This window comes from Nothobranchius furzeri, chromosome 7, assembly GCF_043380555.1.
Source record: "Nothobranchius furzeri strain GRZ-AD chromosome 7, NfurGRZ-RIMD1, whole genome shotgun sequence".
In the NCBI taxonomy this organism is placed as follows: Eukaryota; Metazoa; Chordata; class Actinopteri; order Cyprinodontiformes; family Nothobranchiidae; genus Nothobranchius; species Nothobranchius furzeri.
Window position 1 is genome coordinate 56,964,422 of NC_091747.1, and position 23,367 is coordinate 56,987,788.

Consider the following 23,367-nt stretch of genomic DNA (forward strand, 5'->3'; position numbering starts at 1 on the left):
CAACATGGAATTCCAACGTGCGAGTTTTGTCTTTGTGTTTGCATTTTAGCTGGCATTTTCCTTCCACACTGAGTGAGTGTCCCCCGTAATCTGTGAGCTTGTGTGTGACAGGCTTCAGTGTCACATGTGGGAAGAGTGTCTGGAACATGTTGGCTGGAATTGTGTTTGCTTGTGCCCCAGTGTCGACTTTGAACCTCACTGTCTGTGGGGAAGAACCAAGTTGCATGTCAGCATATGCTTGCTCATCGTTTCTTCCTTCATTTTCTATTGTGATGCTATCAATGTAGAAACAGTCTTGCTCCTCATCTGTGTCCTCATTTGTCACTTCTATGTTCTCTCTCACAAAGTGTACTGATTTGAGGTGGGCTTTTGCCTGCGAAGGGAGTTTTGACCTGCATGCTCTTGCAAAATGGTTCATTTTCTTGCACTTTGCACATTGCTTTCCTTTTGCTGGGCAGATGTCTTTATTATTGTGTTGTCCAGCACAATAGCTGCACGTATTCAGTATTACTTTAGTGTGTTCCTTTGGTTTCACGCTTCTTGTTTGATGTTCTTGTCTGTGTGGATTCCTGCCGATAGCATGCACCGTTTCCTGGCCCCTCGAATGGCCCATGTATTTCAGCTGCTGCTTTGCTAGCTCGTGTGATCGTGCTATATCTATAGCTTTCTCCAGCGTGAGCTCTGCGCCTTGGCTGAGTAGCTTTTCTCGGACGTGTGGCGAGTTAGTGGCGAATACGATGCGGTCCCTGACCATTTCATCTGTATTTGGGTACCCACAGTCTTTAGCAAGCAGTTTCAGTTCTGTAATAAACTGTTCAAACGCCTCATTTTCACCCTGCATCTTTTCATGGAACTTATATCTGGCGTAGATTGGGTTCGCTTTCGGTGTGATGTAATCGGTGTACTTATCGTAGTACGTCTGAAGCTTTTTGGAGTCATCTGCGGTGAGTGTCCACGTGTTGTAGACGTCCCGTCCTTTCTCACCGACCCATAGAAGAAGGTAGCTGCATTTGTCTGCCTCCTCTTTCTCCCGAAGAGGACCGGCGAACATTAGCTCGGCGTGCTGCTTGAAGCGCCGCCATGCCTCAGGCAGGTTGCTAGAGTCCCAATCCATGCGCGGTGTGGGAACGCCGTAAGCCTCCATGTCTGAGCTGTCCAACGGCGAGGGGTTGCGTATAATCCCACTTCTGACACCATGTATTATCCTCTCTGGATACCAAGCTTAATAAATGCGCGCACACCGAACTCCGTTCCAATTCCACTTTATTTCCTTATATATAACCTTTCAACTCTCCTACCCTTGGTTCCCTCCTGACTTGCCACAACACAGCGCCATCTAGTGGCTGGGCGAACAATAGGCCAACATGTTACATTCCCTTGCTTGACAAATTGTTCCAAAATGAAAGTTGAACCCACATCTTTTTTTATCTGTGAATTCAATGCCGTTCGGCGAGTCTCAAATAAAAATTTGGGCATCTTCCTGTAAAAAATATATACCATTACTGTAAAAAAGAAACTCTAAATGAACTATGTTCACATCCAGAATCAAACCCAGGTCTTCAGCACGAGAGTCAGACATCGTACAAGGTGAGCTACACGCCAGTAACATTTACAGTACCTGTAACATTTATATCCTTGAGGACAGCTGAAACAACATCAAACCAAAGAACAGTTCAGAGCAAAAATGGTTATTTTGTTGCTAATTTGCAGGAAATATCTAGAAGAAAGTTCTACAGAAAGTAGCTAAGGGTCCTCAGAAATGTAGCTAGGTTCATCACTAGGCGTTAGGAACAGCGACAAAGTCGCTGAGTTAGCACTGCCTCACTCTGCTGCTAAAGCTACGGATAGCAAACGCTACGGGCGATGCCTGAGCGTGAACGCGCATGAAGCAGCCTGCTCGACCCGAGCAGCTCTCTTTTTCTGTGATTTTACAGAAAAACAGGCAATCACAGTAAAAATGCCAGGGCTCATTCTACAGGACCAGGGCATTGCAGGAGAATGTATGAAGAAGACATTTATTATTTCTATACATGTTTTGGCCGTCAAACTTCCTTATAGTCCCTTTAAAGTTGCAAAACAAGCTAGCTTTTAAACACAAACGATCACATAACTCACCCCTCCTGCTGGCTATCAACCCTAGGCTCTGTCCTAAAATGGGAGCATGCATTGCTGCAGTAAACAAGAGAGTTGTAGCATTAAAGATCGGTAATTTATTTATTAAATGATCAATATGATGTGATGTTTCATATAAATATGAAATATCAATCTGATTGGTCTTTGAATGTTTAACCAGAAGACTTTGGTTTCTTTGACTATTCAGGGAACACACACTTCACATGAATCCAGAGTCAAGAATATAGTTTATAAAAATGATTTTTCTAAATGACTGTTCATGACAAAGTATGGATGAAATGATGGAATGTAAGCTAAATGTTTTTGTCAAAACATTGTGGTGTCTGGGTTGTCACATCAGTTTGGCTGTATGGTTTGATAAGGTAGAGATTATTCATAAAACCATCTGACACAATCGTGCAGAGTCTACGATACCCGTGTTAAGGTCGCTCCCGGGGTCCGGAAAGAAGGCGGCCCAACTGGTGAGGTTCACCGGATGTCGCACCCACAGGAACCCAAAGAGAGCTGCAGAGAGGCTTTAACCATGGGGTCAAAAGAGGATGGTCTCAAATGTGTGCTCACTGGTCGGCTTTACCAAGTGAACGATGAAGACTGAGGAATCAGGAAGTGATTCTGTCTTGACTCGAACTTAGTGGACCCGTGAAGACACCAAACACAATAAGGCAATTAACAGTCGTTATTAGCCTGAAGCTATGAGGAGGTGTTACTGGAGTAGTACTCAGGTAAGGGCAAAGTCGAAGGCAGGCGTGGGTCGAAGCAGGTACAGGGAGCAGGCTAGAGACATGGTCGTAGACAGGCAAGGGTCGTGGTGGCAGGCAGAGTTCTTGGCGATCGTCCAGAGACTATGATCAGGCAGGAAGGATGATCTACTAGCAGGAGTGTTCAATAATCTGGCAGAATGCTGGTGGTTGACTGTGGAATATTTAGCTGGTGAGGCAGGTGTGTGGCATGAGCTTGATGGTGAGTTGACTGTAGTTGCTGGGGAAACGGGGCTTGAGTGGAGCTTGACGAGGGGACCAGGTGTGATGCATGAAGGCTGATGAGGTGAATGATGGTGCATTGAGGTCAGGGCATGACAGAATCATGACAGATTCCTGCATTTATCAAATGTCGTTTACAAATTCTAAACAATTCAGAATTTTTAGTTTTAAAAGGCGCTAAAGTCCTCAGAAAATCACTCTTTCACTCAGATACTCAGACAACTTGACTCCTAAGTGTGAAGTGAAAATGTTATAACATTTATGTGGAGAAAAAAAGTGTTAAACATTAATAACTATTTTGTTATTGTGTCCACACTGGTAGATTAAAATACTAGAATCAACAGTTACTGATCTGGTGTAGTTCATCCCTTTGATGCATAACGGTCTCTACAGTGGACAGGTACTCACAATTGTTCTTTGTTTTTGCTATTCAGCACAGCTGTTGTAGACTTTATTGCATTTGAGCCCCTCCATTTGGACTTCAGTAAGCCAAGCCAACATATTTCATGCTCAGAATGCACGCTGTCCACCGAGGTGGACATGTAATAAATTATTTGTAAATTGTAAAATTTTACAAAAAATATTTGTTGAAATTTGTTTCATTCACACCTAAAGATGAATGAAATAAATTGTTTAAAAAAAATCATGGTTGAAGATTTCATACTTCAAGCATCAAAGGGTTAAGATCTGAACCTGAAGTCTGCATCGGTGCGACCTTCAGCGAGTGTATTACCCACCATCTGTTGCTGCATGGGGTTTTAGAGAAGGTGGAGCAACAGCTCAAGTGCCCTTTCTGAAAACATGTTTAGAAGTATATTTATTGAAATATTTAATATGTTATAATGTACATATACAATTAAAATCAAATGTTTCTCTATTGGAAAGGTGCATTACACGTCTGTTAGCCGATAACAGAGCTGGTGTGTATTTTTGGGCATGCCATGTCTGTAATTTAGTCACTTGTAACAATATTCAGTTTTAATTAGGAGTAAATTAGCACAAGCAGCCACCTTTTAGGAAGGTGCGGTCGATGATGCAATAGTGACCATCCCAGTTTTGCAGTTATTTGCACACTTGGAGCCTTACATGCATCCTTCAAGTGCACTTTGCAGAAGACCGTAGGCTGCAGTGTGAGTATTGGGAGTGGGTCAAGGACCCAGGTAAAAGTGGAAGTAGAGTGGTCTGGTGAGACGGACAACCAGATGGTCCAATCATTGGTTTTGGTCAGAGCCATGTAATTGGCTGAGGTGTTTAGACAAATGTGAAAGAACCACATCATTATTTTATTTCCACTAAATATTTACAGACACGTTAAATGGTAAATGGCCTGTATTTGATATAGCGCCTTCTAGAGTCCTGGAACCCCCCAAGGCGCTTTACAACACAATCAGTCATTCACCCATTCACACACACATTCACACACTGGTGGGGATGAGCTACAATGTAGCCACAGCTGCCCTGGGGCGCACTGACAGAGGCGAGGCTGCCGAGCACTGGCGCCACCGGTCCCTCCGACCACCACCAGCAGGCAACGTGGGTTAAGTGTCTTGCCCAAGGACACAACGACAGTGACAGACTGAGCGGGGCTCGAACCTGAAACCTTCCGATTACGGGGTGAGCACTTAACTCCTGTCCCACCGTCGCCCCATAACGTTAAAACATTGAGGCACGGAATATTTTGTTATGCTAGCTTGTTAAAAAAAAGAGATAAAGTCCATTAATGTATTAAAGATATTTATGTTCATTTAGCCTGCAGTAATCTCTATTAGTTGTGATGTTTTTCCAGTCAGATCAGAGCAAAATCAGCTCAGCATCTTTAGATTAGGTTGGCCTCCAGCCTTATGGTGAAATTAAACATTTCCAGAGCCAAAAACTTTGATCTTCTGGGTTATCTGTTGAAAATATGTAGGTCGTGTTTTTGTGCAAAATACAACAAAATAAATCACAAATAAAACCTGATTTAGGGCGATTTTATTCTCTTCGTGAGTTTTCTATAGTGATTTACAACATTCATTAAAAAAAATTATTTTTTCAACAATGAGTGCAATATATGAGATAATCAAGCCTGAACTTTACAAACGACATCAGCCACTTGGCCCATTTAGGATCATTGCATAATCAGCACATGATCGCAAAAAAGAACTTCTCCTACACACACACACACACACACACACACACACACACACACACACACACACACACACACACACACACACACACACACACACACACACACACACACACACACACACACAGTAAAACACTTTCACTCTGGCCATCCATCTGTCCTGAAACAATCCCTTAGGTCGGTTTCAGCAGGTCATACGAGCCACACCAAACTCTAGACTCACAACAGCTGGCTCTTCTTTTCCCAGTTCCTTGTTGTATGTCCCTTCCAGCTCCCCGTAGCTCTGCTTCCTGCTCTCGGAGCCACTGCTGCCCTCTACAGTCCGCTCGTTGTCGGTGCTCTCTGTGGCCTCCTCACCCACCTCGTCCTGCTCATCTTCTTCCTGACGCTGCACTTCTTTCTGGCTGATGGGAGCCCCCAGGATGAGGGAGGCGGGACGTGGGGGGAGAGGGTTGGCGTGCTGATCTCTAGTGGGGGGAGGTGCAGGAGGGTCAGAGGTTGAAATGGGGGTCACACCAAGCTGTTGGAGCCTCTGGATACGTAAAATAGGACAAACAGAAGACAATCTGGTTGAAAAGTTGATTTTACTATTTAAAAATGTTACGAATGAGCGTCATTTAAAAATAAAAATTAATATTTTAAGATCTCCTGCAAGTTTAGGAAGACTTCATAAAGTTACCATCTTCAGAAATATCCCAAAAATAAAATCTAAGAACCAAAACTTTTGATTTCAAGCTACAATAAATTGAACTTTAAAAAGGTATAAATAAAGTTTTTTACATAATCAAAAAACTGACATAACCCTAAACCTCTTCCAACGGATCTGCAAAATAACCTGTGATTAGATCACAACAAACGCTAAATGACGCTAATTTAAAACCTAAATGGAATCAGAAAGCAGCTCACAGTCACTTCCGGTTTAATGATGCAAGGATGGACGCACATTTAGCTCGTGCTCCCAGACATCCATCTAAACCCTCTGAACTCGAAGAGTTAACTCATCAACGTGACAGGAAAAATATCGGAGAGGGAAGATATTAACTTTGAACCACAAGCTGTAAGTAAACATGCCAAAAACCCATGATAGGAGTGGCACAACGACGAAAGCTACAAATGCTAAAGGACAGATGGGCAACATGGAGGAAGCGGTGGCCTTGACTAAAGCAGGAGCGAAAACAGACCTGAACGCTATAATAGAGGCCATAGCGGAGCTAAAGTCCGAAGTGAAAGGCGATAATGTACGACTGGGCCAGGAAATCAACCAAATGAGAGAAGAACTAAATGGAAAACTAGACAATATGACAAAGGAAATGCAAAGCCTGGCAGGCCGAGTGGAGGAGGCGGAGATACGAGTACAACAGGTGGAGGACTGGGCCTTCCATGCAAACGAAGCGCTTTGCAAGTACATGGAGCAACAGAAAGTCCTGCAGCAGAAGTTCACGGATCTGGAGTCGCGATCGCAGAGGAATAACATCTGTATCTTCGGGGTACCAGAAGGGGTAAAGGGAGATTCCCTAGTTATTCCTGAAATAATTCCTCCAACGCGAGCTGCAGCTACCCCAGGACATGGAGCTAAACATCCAGCGGGCACACCGCTCACTAGGCTGCAAACCACAACCCGAAGAGACACCAAGACAGATTTTAGTACACTTGCAAGAATTCACTACGAAAGAAACTGTTGAGGGAAGCTTGGAAAAAAAAAATCCAAATCGGGAATAAACCAGTTTATTTCGACCAAGACTATGCGGTTGAGATCGTAAAAAAAACGCCGTGAGTACAACTGCATCAAGAAAGCACTAAAAGAAAAGGGGATTCGCTTTCAAACCCCCTACACAAGTATCTGGATCCACTGGGAGTCGGGGTCCCGCACCTACAGCAGCGCACAGCAGGCGAGGCAGGAGCTGCAGATGCGAGGCCTCCCCGTGGCAGGGACGGAGCCGCCGGCTGGGGCAGAGGACGACATGGAGGGTACGACTCCAGGAGCTGATTGGATGGAGCCGGGAGAGTGAAGGACTCAGCACCCTCACCACAGCTCGCAGGGCCCGAAAGAAGCTCCAGAGTTTTCAGAGAAGCCCCGCTGGAGCCACTGATTCTGGGAAATAAATATATGAAGTGGAGGATCGATTCATTTAGAGAGAGATCGGCATAGAGGTTTGTTTGAAGATATTTTTAGGCCATATTCAATATAAATATATCTGGGAACTTCGAATTATTAAGACTATGAATGATATGCTGGACTTAAAGAATGGTACTGAGGTACTCGGTAACCATTTCTAGCTTTGGGCCCTCTCTTAAAGGGAAAGTACACTTTCGTTCTGGTTTTATTCATTTTGTTTGTGAAGTTCACATGTTCAAAGGGGCAGCTTACATGGTTTATCCTTTTCTCTTGAAAGTAGTCGATGGTTTCAGATAAGGTTAAAGTGATATCCTTAAACATTAATGGACTGGGTAACCCAATAAAAAGAAGAAAGGTACTCAGCAGAGTAAAGAAAGAAGAGGCACAAATTGTGTTCAAATCATGTTATAGTGAAATTTACTTTCATGTCTCGAGAACTCAGTCATAAAAAAACTCAAAGGTTATCAGAAAGTGGTCCGAGAGGACTGGATTATGTGGAAGATCGTTATTTCCTCACACTCTATGCCATAAGTCTAATGGTCTAATGTATGATGGCAGGAGTGGGTGGAGCAATGTATTCTTTGAGTAAAACCAATTGAATCTAAGATATTACTAAAGGCTACATTGAGGCTATCATTTTCAATGTCCACATGAATGTTAAAATCCCCCACTACAATGACCTTATCAGTATTTAGCACCAAATCAGATAAAAAATCAGAGATCTGATCCAAAAACTCAGAGTAAGGGCCTGGTGGATGATATAAAACTACAAACAAGAGTGGTTTTACAGTTTTGCAATCTGGATTAGGAAAACTAAGAAGATGTTCAAACGAACTGTAGCTATTAATTGGTAAGGGACAGATTAATAAGTCCGAATGAAAAATGGTTGCTACTCCTCCTCCTCGCCCTGTACTTCGAGCAATATGATGATTTAAATAATTTGAAGGAGTTGACACATTTAAGCTAACATAGTCCTCTTGCTGCAGTCAGGATTCTGTGAGAGAGCAAAGAGATCTGATTATAACAAATCAAGTCATTAACTAACAAAGTCTTAGAAAAAATGGATCTAATGTTCAACAACCCACATTTAATTTTTCTAGATTTCTGCTCAGTTGAATTTGTTCTAATATATATGAGATTTCCATGATTTGCTTTATTAAGCCTGATATTTAATCTGTGTTATTTTGGCTGTGGTGCAGGACACTGTCTCTATGGGGTAGTGGGTGGGTAACAGTACAGAAGCTGCAGATGGGTGGGTTAAACTACGACTCTGCTTCCTGGTCTGGACCCTGGGTTGACTCCACAAATTATTGGTAGATTCCAGGAAACAAAAAAAAAAATACTGTTGGAGGCTGTGTGGCCATGGAAATGCCACTCATACCCATATTTTTTGGTCATGTGTTAAGATACAACCTTTCTGGGAAGATGTGAGACATTAAGGAAAATATTACATTATTTTGTCCCTAGAGATCCAAAAAACATGTATTTGGGAGCCATGCCAGAGAGAGTTATTCAAAACAGAGACGTTTACTTATATAAAGGTCTTGACAATCGCATGTAAGAAGGCCATCACAAGTAAGTAAGTAAGTAAGTAAGTAAAAGTTTATTTATATAGCGCCTTTCTCAGATATGAATCACAAAGCGCTGTGGAAACTGTTCCAAGGAACTGGATGCAAAGCGACCCCCCATACTTGGACATTGGTTGGGTACCATGGACGAAATCTACAGCATGGAAAGACTAACTCACCATCTGAGACTAAAAATGCCTACCTTTCACCAAAAATGGAGGAAATGGACAGCGTTTAAGGAGCTGGAAGAGGGATAACTATTCTGTGTAGATCTCTTTGATGGACCAACGGCGCAATGCCAAGCGAAAAAATTGAATAGCTGCCCCTAGTGTTACTGTTCAGGTGTTATTCTATTTAAGTGTACTTAAAAAATAAAATAAAGTATTAAAAAAAGAAAGCAGCTCACACTCTCCAGCACTTGTACCGTGCTCTCGGCCTTGCGGCCGCTCTCTTTCAGGGCCACGAGGGTTTTGAGGACCGACTGGCGTGGGTGCATGGAGCGATCGAACTGGTGGTACATGTTCCTCCAGAACCTGAGAAACACAAACAGGTAAGATACACTAACAGTAGCAGAAACGCTGATGGGTGAAGAATCCAGTACAGACCTAAAATGATGGGGCAAGGTGGAGGGCTCCAGCACAGGATGCTCCTCAGAGTACGCAGGGCTGTAGAACGGATTCAGGTAGTTCTGCTTTTCACTCATGAGAAAGGCCCAGAGGGAGTGAGTCCGCTCTCTCAGCCTGGAAGAGAAGACAACTAAATAGAACAATCCACACGGTGACGGTTTAGAGTTTGCAAAAGCTCCATAGTTGTGTTTTACTAGCTAGTTCTAGTTTAAGCTAGCCTAGAAATCTAAAACTGTAGCAGTGGCAAAAGATTTAGCTCTGCAGGTCGGGCTGGCCACCAATGTAGTGTCAGCAGGTCTATCATTGGCTCGGCTAAGTTTAGACAGGGCCAATCACAGCGCTCCATGCCGAGAGACGGTGGGCGGGCTTAGCCCCGGAGCGGCAACAAAGCATTTGAAGCGGCTTTGGCATCAACTTTGGAAGATTTAGACTTCGACTCATCTTTGAGACATGAGCAGACAGACGTGCTTCTTCTTCGTCAACGGTGTTTGGTGGACTGGCCTGTTGACCGATTTCCATCTATATGAACATGTGACGTTGCTCGTTGTTCTGATTGGTCCTAGCATTGTCCAATTGCATATAGAGTTTGAAAGACAACAGTGATTCTGCCCCGTGATCGAGCTCGGGGCACAGCTTATGCCGAGTTTACCACAAAATAATCAAAGACTTAAAATCTGAATTTCTTTTCTGAATTTGACAAATAAAGTAGTGATTTTTTTTATTGAACGACAACACAGCACACATTTGAAAACCTAGTAAAGGTGATTAGGTTTCAAAAATGACATTTAAAGAATCCTTTCCGAACACCAAAGGTCTGCTGGACTTACTGCAACTCCTCTCTCTGCCTCTGATTGTTTCCCAGGAAGTTTCCATATTGACACGAGTGGACGTGTTCATGGATCTGCAGCAGGAACCACTCGCTGAACTCAAACGCCTAAACACAGCCGCTCGTCGTTAGGAGGAAAATACAATTAAACACTTAAAATGAAAAGCTTTGAGCCAACTACGTACCTGTGGAAACTGCTCAGTCAGCTGCCAAACACACTCGAGGAACTGAGTGAAGATGGGGGACACTTCCTTAGGGTCTCCGTCCAACTGGTCGCACCTAAAGGTCAGAAAAGTTCAGATGAAGATTCTGCAGGGAGGACATCCTGAACAAGTCACGCTGTTAAAATCTCACCTGTCTGCAAACTTGTGACCAAAAGAGATCCAGTCTTTCTCTATCAGCACCTGAAAGCAGAAGGTGCACATATCAGATAAACTCCAGCTACCATCAGCATTTGTGTTTATTACCATGAAGCCCTTGATGGTGCGATAGTAGGGGTCCATGAGCAGCGCCCCCAGAGCGCACACTTGGGCTGTTCTGTCCCATCCGTCAGAGCAATGGACCAGCACACTGGCTCCTTCCACCGTCACAGCCTGGGGGACAAGAGCATGGACAAAATTATAATCCTGACCTGTACGGCCTACAAGGAATGAGACGATATGGATAAAGAAGGAATTAAAGTTACCCTGGTGAGAAAGACAGCTGCATCTACAACAGCCTTGATATGCCGCAGCCACCCGCTGCCTTCTAGTCCCACCAGGAAGTCGCTCATGGTAAGAGATCGAGTCCCAGTCACTGAGAGGGAAAGGATATCGTGAAAGGTTCCTTCACAATTAGTAACTAATGCGATGCAGAGAGCGGATGTGGGCGGCAGCAAACCTTCAAGTAACTTCTGCAGGCTGCTCCTCATGACGTGGATGTTTTCAATCCCAACAAACTGAAAGCGGATGTTGGAGTAGTTGTCCTCGTTCTCGTAGCCTTTGCCTGCCGCTCGGTTAGCCAGCGCGTTCAGCTGCACAAAGAGTTGTGTTTAATCTGCTTTACGTCAAATGTGTTTAAATAACTAAAAATTGAGCTTTTAGTGTCTTTACTTTATGTGAGTTTGGATGTCAGGCCTCACCTTTGGCCTTGTATCCATGACATAAACAAATCGGCTGTTGTGATTGGCTTTGCTGATGGCCTGCAGCAGGCTCTCATCCTCCAGGCACCGGGCACTGAACCCAGAGAGAGGCTGACTGCAGCGACACACTGCAGCCTGTCGCACAAACTCACATTAGATCAAATTCATTCGTTCATTTAGCTAAATCCCAAAACACAAGAGAAAATCGAGTTGTCAGACTGGAAGGTTGTGTTTTGTTGATCACGTTTTGTCAAGTTGCACAACTAAAGAATAAAAGTCGACTCAAACATCACGCAGGACGGCGAGCCGGGAAGGCGCCTGTGCTAGGTGTTACTTTAGCAGAACGTTCACGACCTTCTCACCCAAACATTAGTCAGAAATCACATGAGCATGCAAAACTAACCCACATCGTCCCTTTTCAGATGGGCACATTTCCATGAAATGTACCTTGAAAAATAGGTCAGTTCTACTCTTCTCATCTCCTGATTCTACAGATTTACTAAATGTGGTGAACACAGACCAATAAATAACTTTTGCTATGTACTCATTTACTGACAAAGACGAAATATTAGCCAGAATGATCAAAGCTGCTTCGTGTACCTTCTTCTCCTGGTAGAAATATGTGAGTACAGGAAAACGCCCTTTGCTTCGGAACTTGGAGCTCCCAACAATAATAGGCTTACTGGCTGTGATGGGGACATACAGGTCCCGTGGATATGTCTCACACACCTGGAGAGAAGAAATGTGCGTCAATAACCAAACCACGTTCGACGGTTCCACTTAAAAGGAGCTTTTCAGGTAATCATTTGTGTTTTATTTAAATACCCGTAGCTAGAAACAGCAAATTCTGCACCTCAAAAGACATCCTGAAAAAACAAATCAGGCATATTCAAATGCTTCATCTGTGAGGGAGCGCTTCACCCACAGTGGAGCTCCATCGCCCCCTTGTGGATCACCTTGTAGATTACCTTCAGGTTGTGTGCTACTAAATAAAGACCTCTGAGGGATGCCCAACACATCTTATGCCAGAATTTTAAACTAGGCTCAAATTGAGTAAAAAAAGTGTAACTCACCAGACTCAAAAGCTATAAAACTGACTATTAGCCATTTTTGTCAATTAGCTGTGGTGCCCATCTTGAATAGGATTGACTCCAAAGGTAATTCCTTGTAGACGTACCTTGATCACCCTGATTTTACCATCTCTGTTAAATAGGCCTATCGTGTGTTACTATAACTCCAGATGCAGCTGAGTTTTCTATTAATCACTAAAATGCTTAAACTAGTTCAATAACTGGGTGTGAAAGTTGTAGGGTTATTGAGTGAAAGCCGTGCTGTCTGTTGAGCGAGGGGAAAAAACTAGCAAACAGATGCTCGTCACGTCTGATTCTAGCGACACCTGCTAGCCAACACATCTGGCTAACATTACATAGCAACACTGAATCACAGAAAACATACCAAAAAGACAAGGCCCAATAAGCTTATTCATCCCATCCATTTGCAAAAATTAGCAAAAAAAAATGTTAGCTACCTTCGGCGTTCGGATGTGTTCCATTTCTCCGAATCGAGACCTGTCAGCGACGCGAAAGGCTCACACGACGCGCTAAGATGACAAGTGTATCATTGATTTAAAAATGGTTAAGACTGCAGAGGTGTCGCCTTGACTTTTCGCTGTTATACGTTATGAGTTTATTGTCAATTATTTCACTCTTTTGTTAGCGTGAAGTTAGTTACTATCACGGCAACGCTGCACGTGAAGTGTTTTTCAAAATAAAGCACATTTTGTGTTTAAACACCAGGGCTTCAGTTAAAACCGCCTTTCGTGACATACGTATGAAGTATTTTTTTTCTTGTAAATATACACACATATGTTGATAAAACTTTTAACCGACTACAATTTTTAACTGGCACTGTATTGTGACGTGCTAACTGAGATTTCACAACTAAATTACCACACGGAATGACAATAAATGTATATACAGTGTTGGGCAAGTTACTTCAAAACTGTGATGCATTATTTATTACTTGTTACCCCCATTTTAAAGTAATTCATTACATTACAATATTACTGATTTTAAAATGTAAGGCATTACACTACTTTTGCATTACTTTAAGTTACTTTCACTATATATATATATATATATATATATATATATATATATATATATATATATATATATATATATATATATAATATGTGTGTGTGTGTATGTATCGGCCTTAATAATCGGCTGTAGATATCGGCCATCGGAAACAAAATTCTTTAAAAATCAGTATCGGACTTTTAAAAAAACATATCGGCTGGCCTCTTGTTGGGAAATACTGGTCTCGACTTCTAGGCTACCATATTTAGCTTCATATCCATGAAACTGACCAAATATGTTCACTTGTTTGTTTACTAATGTTGCATAGCTGCAGAGGCCATCTTGAATGATGTTGACTATGAACTTTACTTCTAATGAAGATTGAGTTGCATTATTATCTGTCCAGTGGTCCACAAGAAACTTTGCTAAAACTACAAACAAAAGTATGCACCCACAAACAGGCAAAAACATTATCACAATAAAAATCATAGCCATTATTTTAAGCCTAAACAGTCAAGGGACCACGTTTGGAATGAAAGCTGCATATTTTGGAAGATAGACGGCTCCAAAGAACTTCATGGCTAAGCAAGCATGTGACACCGAAAGTCCAAAGTCCTTTGTTCTGTTTTAGGAAGGTGGCATTACTGGCACACGGAAATGGTTAGATTTCAAAATGACCTTGTAATCTCTGTTGACATCAGTGTGCTGCCATTGGTCACAGGGGACCCCCATTCTCTCAAACTCCGCCCCCAGGTCGATGAGCTGCCATCCTTCCTCTCGCTGCTGATCATTCTGTTTGGGATTGTAGGAGAACGCGTACAGTTCGTCGTAGGATACTGTAACAACAAAGCCTCGAAATCACACACTCAAACTGAATTTGCGTGTGTGTGTAAACAATATTTATGTAGGAGAGGAACGACAGGACACGGTTTGTATTTCACGGCCAACACAGACACAGAGGTGGTGGAAAGCACCTGGCCGTAGGAGACGCAGCAGTGAGCTGTAGACGTCGTGGCAGTCCCTCTCCCTCTGTACCACAAAATGAACCACTCTAAAGTTGCGGCAGTGAATGATCAGCGGGCAGCCGGTGGTGGTCAGACTCAGCTTCTCCACGGAGGCTATATGGTGGTGCAAAATCTGCAGAAAGAGTAGGAAAGGGCTGATTATATAGAGTGAAACAAGCTGAAACTTGAAGGGCATCAATGCAATTACTAGGGTAAATTGGGTAAAGAGGGACACTCTCTTGCGAGTATAATTTGTAGATTTACCTTACTTGCAGAATCAATAAACATTCATTTGCAAAAGTTTAAGATTTTTGGACAGTTCAACGGTTGGTGACATCATCAGCATTCCATAATCATAAAACTTTACTGCGATTGTGTAAATATTATAAAAGATATAAAAACAAAGGTTCAGCCATGTGAAGTCAAACTTCCTGTGACCAGTGTAAACATTGATGATGTCTTTATTGTTTGCCTGAGATATAGAGCGCCAAAGAGGGCCATGTGTTCTCACCAGCTGAGCCAAACGCTAATGGCTGTTCAGGTTTTGTTTTCTGCACTTTTTCACAACGCTTCATTTAATTTTATTTGTATGTTCGCCCCAAAACTGCCAAGTATTAACCTGGAAGGGCATCGTGTATTTGTAAATATATAGTCTCAGTCACAGGGATGGAATTCACGGTTGGCTTTCAAACCGTACCCGCACACAATTGGACAGCGCTAGGACCAATCAGAACCTCGAACATCGGGATGTATTCATAGCAATGGAAATCATTCAACGCGGCAGTCCGCCGTACACCGTCCTGTTTAGAAATAAAGTACCTCTTTCTTCTCATGTCTCAAAGAAAAGCCCAAGTCTAAATCACCCAAAGTTGATGCCAAAGTCATTTCAAACAAGTACCGTTCCTGAGCCGCCATCTTTGTTTTGCTACATTGCAGCTCTGCCGTCATCGTAATGGTACTGAGCCCACCTGTGCCCAGTCCCGAATTAGCCAAACCAATGGTAGACCTGCTGAGGCTTGAAAGGAGCGTGGCTACACCAACCTGCACAGCTACGGTTCATCTAGATTTTTAAGCTAGCAAAGTGTGAAAAAGGACAAAAATGGGAAAAAAAATTTGGGATAAATTAAGAGTAAACCTGCTTTTTGAGCATAGCCAACACTCAGTGTGGTTACATGCTCATCGAAATCAAGCCACGGCAATAAACGAGCTAATACCTTACCAGAGAGGGAGCCTTTATCAGAGTGTACAAGTCCGTTAGAAATTCAAATTACTGAACAAGATGCACTGTTTCACGTTGACTTTCGTCTGGTTAGCCTATAGCAGCACACAAATAGTAAACAAAAGCTGGCGGTAGTGAAGCAGACTGAGTCAAAGCAGGATATGCACAATGGCCAAAGGAATGAAGAACGCTGTACATTTGGTACGTACTGTTTGATTGTGCCGAGTCTTGTGGAGAAACTATCAGAAGACTGCTTCTGTGGTCTCGTCACTTTCCGGAGGGGGAGTTTCCAGGCTGGTCATGGATCGGCTAAGCTGAGTGTCGTTCACATGCAAGGAATTCTGTTTTCTGACCTCATTATCTGGTTACCTTAGCTCCGTTAGGAGCAGTCCAGTTTGTTAGACTTCAGTCGGACTACGGCAATTACGGATGCCCCGATACAACTTTTTTCACTTCCGATACGATACAGATATTGCAGCCTTCAGTAATGACCGATATCCGATATGATATCAGCACAAATCATACATACTTTTAATTATTTCATTTGTATAAAAGGCTTGATCAAGCGATTTTACTCAAAAATAAATAAATAAATACATAAACAGCAACAGTAAGTATAAAAAACTGACCAATTTTTTAATAACCTTTGCATTAATGTGAATAGCTGAGGTTGGAGACATAAGGAATAAAAACGCAATGTTGTTCACTGACCAACTGCTACAAGTTGAGTATCTAAAGTGTCAATTTCACACACTGCGAAAATCCTCATGCAATGTTTTGTGATCCTGCTTCAAAGACACGATGAGGTTGGACGTATTCATCTTCCCCGGTTCTGTTCCACCATGGGAAACTGATGCATGACAAGTGTTGCACTGAGCCAAACTGTCTTTTTCGCTCTTTGACGAAACATGCAGCCACATGGCCGACATTGTTCCTTGCTACTTTGCTAGCACACACTGCTCTGATCATGTGGACTTTGCATGCTGGATCTGGGCGCTGCTGCAGGGTATCTGCAGGTTTGAGCGAGCCAAATTTATGACTTTTTAAGACCTTTTTTATGGCCACTTTGACCAAATCTAAGCTATTTTTTAAATAAAATTTAAGCTGTAATTTCCAGCTATTGCCTGGAACCGTTGCTAACCACGTCGCGAACACGGGATTAGCCATCCAGTTACCATTAACCTTGCACTTCTCCATGGCGCAAGCTCCCACTAGCTTAATCAGCTAATGTGCTCATTTAAAGTAGCCCCCTTTCGCAACCAACTGAATGTGTACGGTTCCGCTTACACCAACATCATACACAAAAAATGCTGAACATTAACTAGAAATTCCCGAAAATTTTATAGAAATAAAAGAATCTTGTTTATTGGGTCTTTGGTAATTTAAGACCTTTGGAAACTGTATTTAAGGATTATTTGTCATTTTAAAGAATTTTTAGGGTCTTAAATTTGGAAGAGATAATTTAAGATTTTTTAAGACTTTTTAAGGACCCGCGGATACCCCGTGCTGGATTCATTTACTCGAATGGAATTTAAAGCTAAACATACTGCTATCGTTGGAGATTTCTGATGCGGTCCCATATAATCGGATACAGTATTTATGGGTCGATATCCAGTATCAGTATCGGAACGGGACATCCCTAATGGCAATAATTTAGTTTTCTTACATGTAAACGTACGGAGTGTCAGACAGAACAAGATGTCTGAATTTTCGCTAATGAGATACAAGTCCACAAGCATACATAATGATACTAGTAATGTGTGTTCAGCAGCATACGTAATGATTAGTCGAGGACACTGGCACAAACCGGAAAAGACACACATGAAAACGATGATCTCATCGGCTGGTGAGAGAGAGAGTCACTTAGTCGCTCTTTAATATTTTATATGAAGTTACCAAACTCTACTCATGTGAGACACAGAAGACAATATGATCAAATCCATGGAATCACACCCCCCCCCCCCCCCCCCCCCATTTTCCAGCACTTAAGGAAGGAAGGAAAGAGAGACTGAGGCCAGGGCCTGAATTTTGCAGCTTGAAGCATTTTGAACGAAAACAGAACTAACCACTCTGCAGACCAGAGCACAAAACAGAACAAAAAAGTCTAAATGCAGACGGACAATGTTTAGCTGACTGTGTAAGGGTTATATGATCAAATCAGGCTTGCAGCCTGGGACGTAATTTTGGGGGGGGACGGGTGGGACATGTCCCCCCCACTTTTTCAAAAGGCAGTTTTGGTCCCCTGCACTTTTTTCCGTCCAAAAACAATGTTACGCTCCATTAAAAGGATTTGGTTGAGCACTAGGACCGAAACGGAAACCGGTTTACTATTAGACCCGCCCAAAAGCTAATCTATTGGCTCTGCTGATACTTGCTAACGTATTATTGGCTGTTGCTGCTGTCACTCAAGTTGTAAACAGTCAGAACGTGCTCACGTTTTGCTAGTTTGGAGCCGCTAGGGAACACCGGTACTGAGTCACATCGTCAACTAGACGCTGTGTAATATCAGAGCTCAGCTCAGCTTCCATTACATAACATTTGAATAAGTGTTCATTTGTGAGTCTTTGGTAGTTAGGCACAGCCAGGAGGCAGCATGTCAAGAAAACGAAAAGTGGATATAAGAGACTTCTTTCAAAGTCAAAACGTAAGTTGGAAATGTGACACCCCTGCATTAAGCTCAGACTCACCTCCTCCTTCACACACATACTCAAAACTAACTTTTACAAACTCATCTCCTCCACATAACTGACTCCTCAGACACAATTTATTCGTATTATTATAATAATTATTTTTTTATTACTATTATCATCATAATTATTATTACTAGTAGTAGTAGTAGTAGAAGTGCAACTTCAAAACTTTTATCATTTAACTTTATTGTAAACTTATCTATTGCAATGTATATGCTCACATTAAAAAGCTCTGAAAAATGAACAGTATCATCATCGTCAACAGATTTTTTAAGCTTAATATCAAAGATGTACACTTTTCATTAAATTTATCTTATTTTTTCCATTTATTTTTGTGTGTTGAAATGCAACAACTGTTTAAACACTTTTAAGGGAAAAAAACATATTTAATATGTTTTTATACACTCAAATGTTAGGGTGATGATCATGTGTAAAACATTAGTTCAGCATGTCCTCTAACACAGCAAATGAACAAACGGCCAGATCTCAGGAGAGACAGTTTATGTATAAATAATTTTTATACTTTTGACTAGGTCTGGGAAAGTAACAAATTTTGCTGGACGATATTTTGTCCAACAAATTGTTGATGATAAACGATATTGTCAACATTATCTAGACCAAAATAACCACTAATATAATGTTAATATATCATAATAATGCAAGTACACCCTTTAAAATGCAACAAAGAAACCTTCATTTAACATTGAAATGTCCAGAACCAGAACTTCTAAATGAATAAAAATAACAACAAAAAAATTAAATAAAAAAGGAATCTCACTCCCTGTTAGAAAATGTTGCACCAAAAACAATAAAAAAAGACCCAAAACAATAAATACAATGGCCTATCCATTGTCAACAGCCAAAACTGCACTTCAATAAGGATGGAAAAATTATTGAGATGGGCACGTGACGTGTCAAGGGGTCTTTACATAACACCCCCCACCCCAAATCCGTACAAGCCTGCTGTGTCCCCCCCACTTCTGAAATCAAAATTTCGTCCCTGCTTGCAGCTGCATACTTTATATAAACAGTGCTGCAAACAACATCACGTATTCATCATGAGTTTTGATGTCATTACATCAAAACCATTGTGACAATAAAATCATTCAGAAGGATGCACACATTTCACATGCATGCAAAACGTTGTCAGTCTTCCTCTAATCATGCACATCTTTGGACATTCTCTCTCCCACTCCTGCTCGGACACCTAAAAATGATCACATGCAACATTCTCCACCGACCGTACGTACCCAGACCTCCTGTCCAGCAGAAGCTGAGTTGTTGGAGCTGCTTTCCACAAATATAAGGTGAGTGGCGGTGAGATACAGCGTGCCGTTCGTGGATTTGTTGCTGAAGCGATCTTGCAACCGCACCTGCTCCACCTGCAGATCCACAAGTACACACAGAGGGTGATAAACTCATCAATGGGTCACCAGCTGTGAAATAATCTTTGATCTATGTGGAAACAGGATGTAATAAAAGAGAGAAGGTAATGATGCGTGAGGGAAAACCACCGATTCTAGCAGGTGTGACACATTATACTGTGGTCCTTACTTACAGAGGCAGGTATGTTGATAAAACCAGAGAAATAAAGATGATCCCTAATTATGATCCGCCCCTTGCAGATGATCGCTAGAAAAGCAGACTTTCAGGAGCAAAATAAACAAATAGTCTAGTTTTCCCACTGAATAGAGACAGATTTAAAGCGGACTTATACAAAACTCACATTTTGCATGTTTTTGTGTTACCATGTGGGCCACTACTGCCTCTATAAACACTCCAAACAAGAAAAAAAATTCATCTATCCGTTTTCTGTCAACGTTTGGTTTGAGGGATTACATGCCTAAAACAAACCGTTTCAAAAAGTCTTCAGTTGTGATGTCACAAACGGGGAAATCCGATACAGCAACCTATCGGGTGCACAAGAGAGATCTCAGCTGCGAGTCTACTCTGAGCCCCTCCCAGATATCAGAGCTTCTCAGCTTCTTGCTTAAGAGGGGCAAGTGTGGGCATGGCCAGCTCCAGCTGGCCACTGAAAATGTCAAGAATAAAGCTACTGAAATTGCTTTATATAAGAGGGATTTAGTGCAAAAAACTTCATAAAAATATTTTGTATCAACCATAACACTATTATAACTTTAAAAAAAATAACATAATACGCCCCGGTTAAGCAAAACAAACCCTATCCAGGATGCAGATGCTACATTTTGGCTTGAACTGCGTTCACTGGACGGAAAACAGACATTCAGTGGCGGCCCCGGGGGGGGGGGGGGGGGGGGGGGGGGGGGGGGGGGGCTAGGGGGTGCTATAGCTACCCCTGGATTAGTCATTGCACTCCAAGTAAATATTAGATTTTTAATTTATTTTTACAATTTAATTTTAATTTAACGTGTGGATATGATATTATTTAACATACAAAACAAAAAGAATCAGTAAATTATCATATAGATAATAAAAACTTAAACCAAAACAGGAAATTGATGTTAACCTTTGACCTCATTTTCCACCTGCGAACGAGTGAAAAGTAGAGCTAGTGGTAAAATGGATCACTTTTGTTGCCCAAATTTCCACGAGTTCAGTCAGAAACGAATGAATCTTTGGAAGTGATCTCAGACCCACAAAAACCTACGGATCTGGATGAAGAGAGTCAACCCTCAACCGGTGCAGCAGTCGAGGGTGTTGCTGCTGGAAATGCTAACACTAACGTTAGCTAACCTTGCAACACTATAGATGGTTTTCTGTGAGGCTGTGTGTGTTTATGATTTCATGGAAAAGTCAGCGATTGTTCATATGTTTATGATGTATATTAATGATTGTTTCAGGTGTTGTTGAGGTTTTGTGCACGCATGTGTATCTGCTAGTGTTGAAGGTGTTTTAGAGAACAATAGGTACGCATGGCCACTTCCTTCATAGCACCCTCAATAAAAAGACTAGCTCCTTCATAGCACCTGCAGAAAAACATTTCTGGAGCCGCCACTGCAGACATCGTCTCCGCTGTAGCTCAAAGACCGAGTGATTCTAGGTTCAAATCCATGGTTCGTCAAACCAACTCATCTTGTGTTGACTACAGCATCCTTCCTTCCTTTCTTACTTCCTTCCGTTTTGCTGCTGCCCTCAAATATGATGCAATGACTGAGCCTGCATGTCTCTCAGCAACCCGGGTTGCAGTTTTGTCACAATTAGACCTCTTGCGGCGTGTGTGTGTGTGTGTGTGTGTGTGTGTGTAGGTAGGTAGGACTGGGGTAGTAAAAAAAAGTGTGTCTTACAATATTGTTTTTTCTAGAGGATTGCTTTACACTGCTCATCAATAAAAATACTTATAAAAGTGCTGTTGCTGTGGCTCAAACACCTTAAAGTATTTAGCACAATGGGGGCACACCCTGTCTGCAGGTGTCACACCCTGACCATCCCAGCAGCAGTTATTGTCAAATATTCGTGTCCCAATTTTAACCAAAAGGAATAAAACACAGAGTATGCATCAGGTTGCTTGGCATGGTGAAACATGTTACAAGACCCACACCTTTTTGGACACACAGAAGAAATTATTCACCAGTGTTTGACTGGAAAATGCAAAAATTCATCTAAACCTCAAACTGAAAAGTCATTTTGGATCTTTGGATGCTTATCTTATTATTTAATGTATGATCAAAACCTCATAAACCGTCACAAATCCTGTGTTTTCAGTTGGGTAGGTCTGTCATAGTCAAACCTGTGCTGCAGCACCTACATAACTTAACCTTTTTATGGGTTTTTATGAACTTAAAAGTCACGTATTTCCCATAAAAGTTCATCTGATACTTGAAATGTTAAAATAAATAAGCAGATGATCCTATTTTTGATCTGAGGAGTATTTTCATAGTGCAGATCACCCTGATTTTACCATCTCTGTTAAATAGGCCTATCATGTGTTACTATAACTCCAGATGCAGCCGAGTTTTCTATTAATCACTAAAATGCTTAAACTAGTTCAATAACTGGGTGTGAAAGTTGTAGGGTTATTGAGTGAAAGCCGTGCTGTCTGTTGAGCGAGGGGAAAAAACTAGCAAACAGATGCTCGTCACGTCTGATTCTAGCGACACCTGCTAGCCAACACATCTGGCTAACATTACATAGCAACACTGAATCACAGAAAACATACCAAAAAGACAAGGCCCAATAAGCTTATTCATCCCATCCATTTGCAAAAATTAGCAAAAAAAAATGTTAGCTACCTTCGGCGTTCGGATGTGTTCCATTTCTCCGAATCGAGACCTGTCAGCGACGCAAAGGGCTCACACGACGCGCTAAGATGACAAGTGTATCATTGATTTAAAAATGGTTAAGACTGCAGAGGTGTCGCCTTGACTTTTCGCTGTTATACGTTATGAGTTTATTGTCAATTATTTCACTCTTTTGTTAGCGTGAAGTTAATTACTATCACGGCAACGCTGCACGTGAAGTGTTTTCAAAATAAAGCGCATTTTGTGTTTAAAACACCAGGGCTTCGGTTAAACCCATGGTTAAAACCGCCTTTCGTGACATATAGTTTTTTTTAGTAAATATACACAATCGACATCAATATTATGATATACACACATATGTTGAGTTGATTAAACTTTTAACTGGCACTGTGTTGTGACGTGCTGAGATTTCACACCTAAATTACCACACGGAATGACAATAAATGATGTGATTCTATTTTCTAATTAAAATTTTTTTAAATGATCGAATTCGAATCTTGAAATGTTGTTTAAAATACGCCCTTTAAAGTCACGTAATTTTAAGTAAATTTTGTTTAAGCAAGGGGTTTTATTTTGAAAGCACATCCGGATTTAGTTTGTACTTTATGAACGACTTTTTAGTCCAAATTAGAAGTGTGCGCATGCGTTAACGTCAC

At 41.8% G+C, this 23,367-nt stretch overlaps 1 protein-coding gene across 1 annotated transcript; it reads right to left on the reverse strand.

Moving 5' to 3' along the window:
• Window positions 1-5,288: 5,288 nt before the first annotated feature.
• mtmr6 (myotubularin related protein 6) lies at window positions 5,289-22,880 on the reverse strand. Its single transcript, XM_015955398.3, has 15 exons — window positions 22,703-22,880; window positions 19,742-19,873; window positions 14,553-14,715; window positions 14,257-14,414; window positions 12,098-12,226; window positions 11,498-11,632; window positions 11,257-11,389; window positions 11,063-11,172; window positions 10,845-10,970; window positions 10,732-10,781; window positions 10,563-10,656; window positions 10,379-10,485; window positions 9,531-9,665; window positions 9,332-9,458; window positions 5,289-5,773 (listed from the first exon to the last, which is right to left on the reverse strand). Exons 1-15 carry the CDS (start codon window positions 22,724-22,726, stop codon window positions 5,426-5,428), a joined length of 1,971 nt encoding a protein of 656 aa, XP_015810884.3. The 5' UTR covers window positions 22,727-22,880; the 3' UTR covers window positions 5,289-5,425.
• Window positions 22,881-23,367: the final 487 nt, after the last annotated feature.

Bases quoted from the DNA above. Each gene is read 5' to 3' on its own strand.
- mtmr6 (XM_015955398.3), bottom strand. From the start codon at position 22,726: ATGGAACACATCCGAACGCCGAAG. The intron at 12,227-14,256 runs GTCATTTTGAAA...TCTTCTCTCCAG, and splicing joins ATGTCAACAGAGATTACAAG to GTGTGTGAGACATATCCACG. The intron at 10,657-10,731 runs GTGAGATTTTAA...TCTGACCTTTAG, and splicing joins GGTCACAAGTTTGCAGACAG to GTGCGACCAGTTGGACGGAG.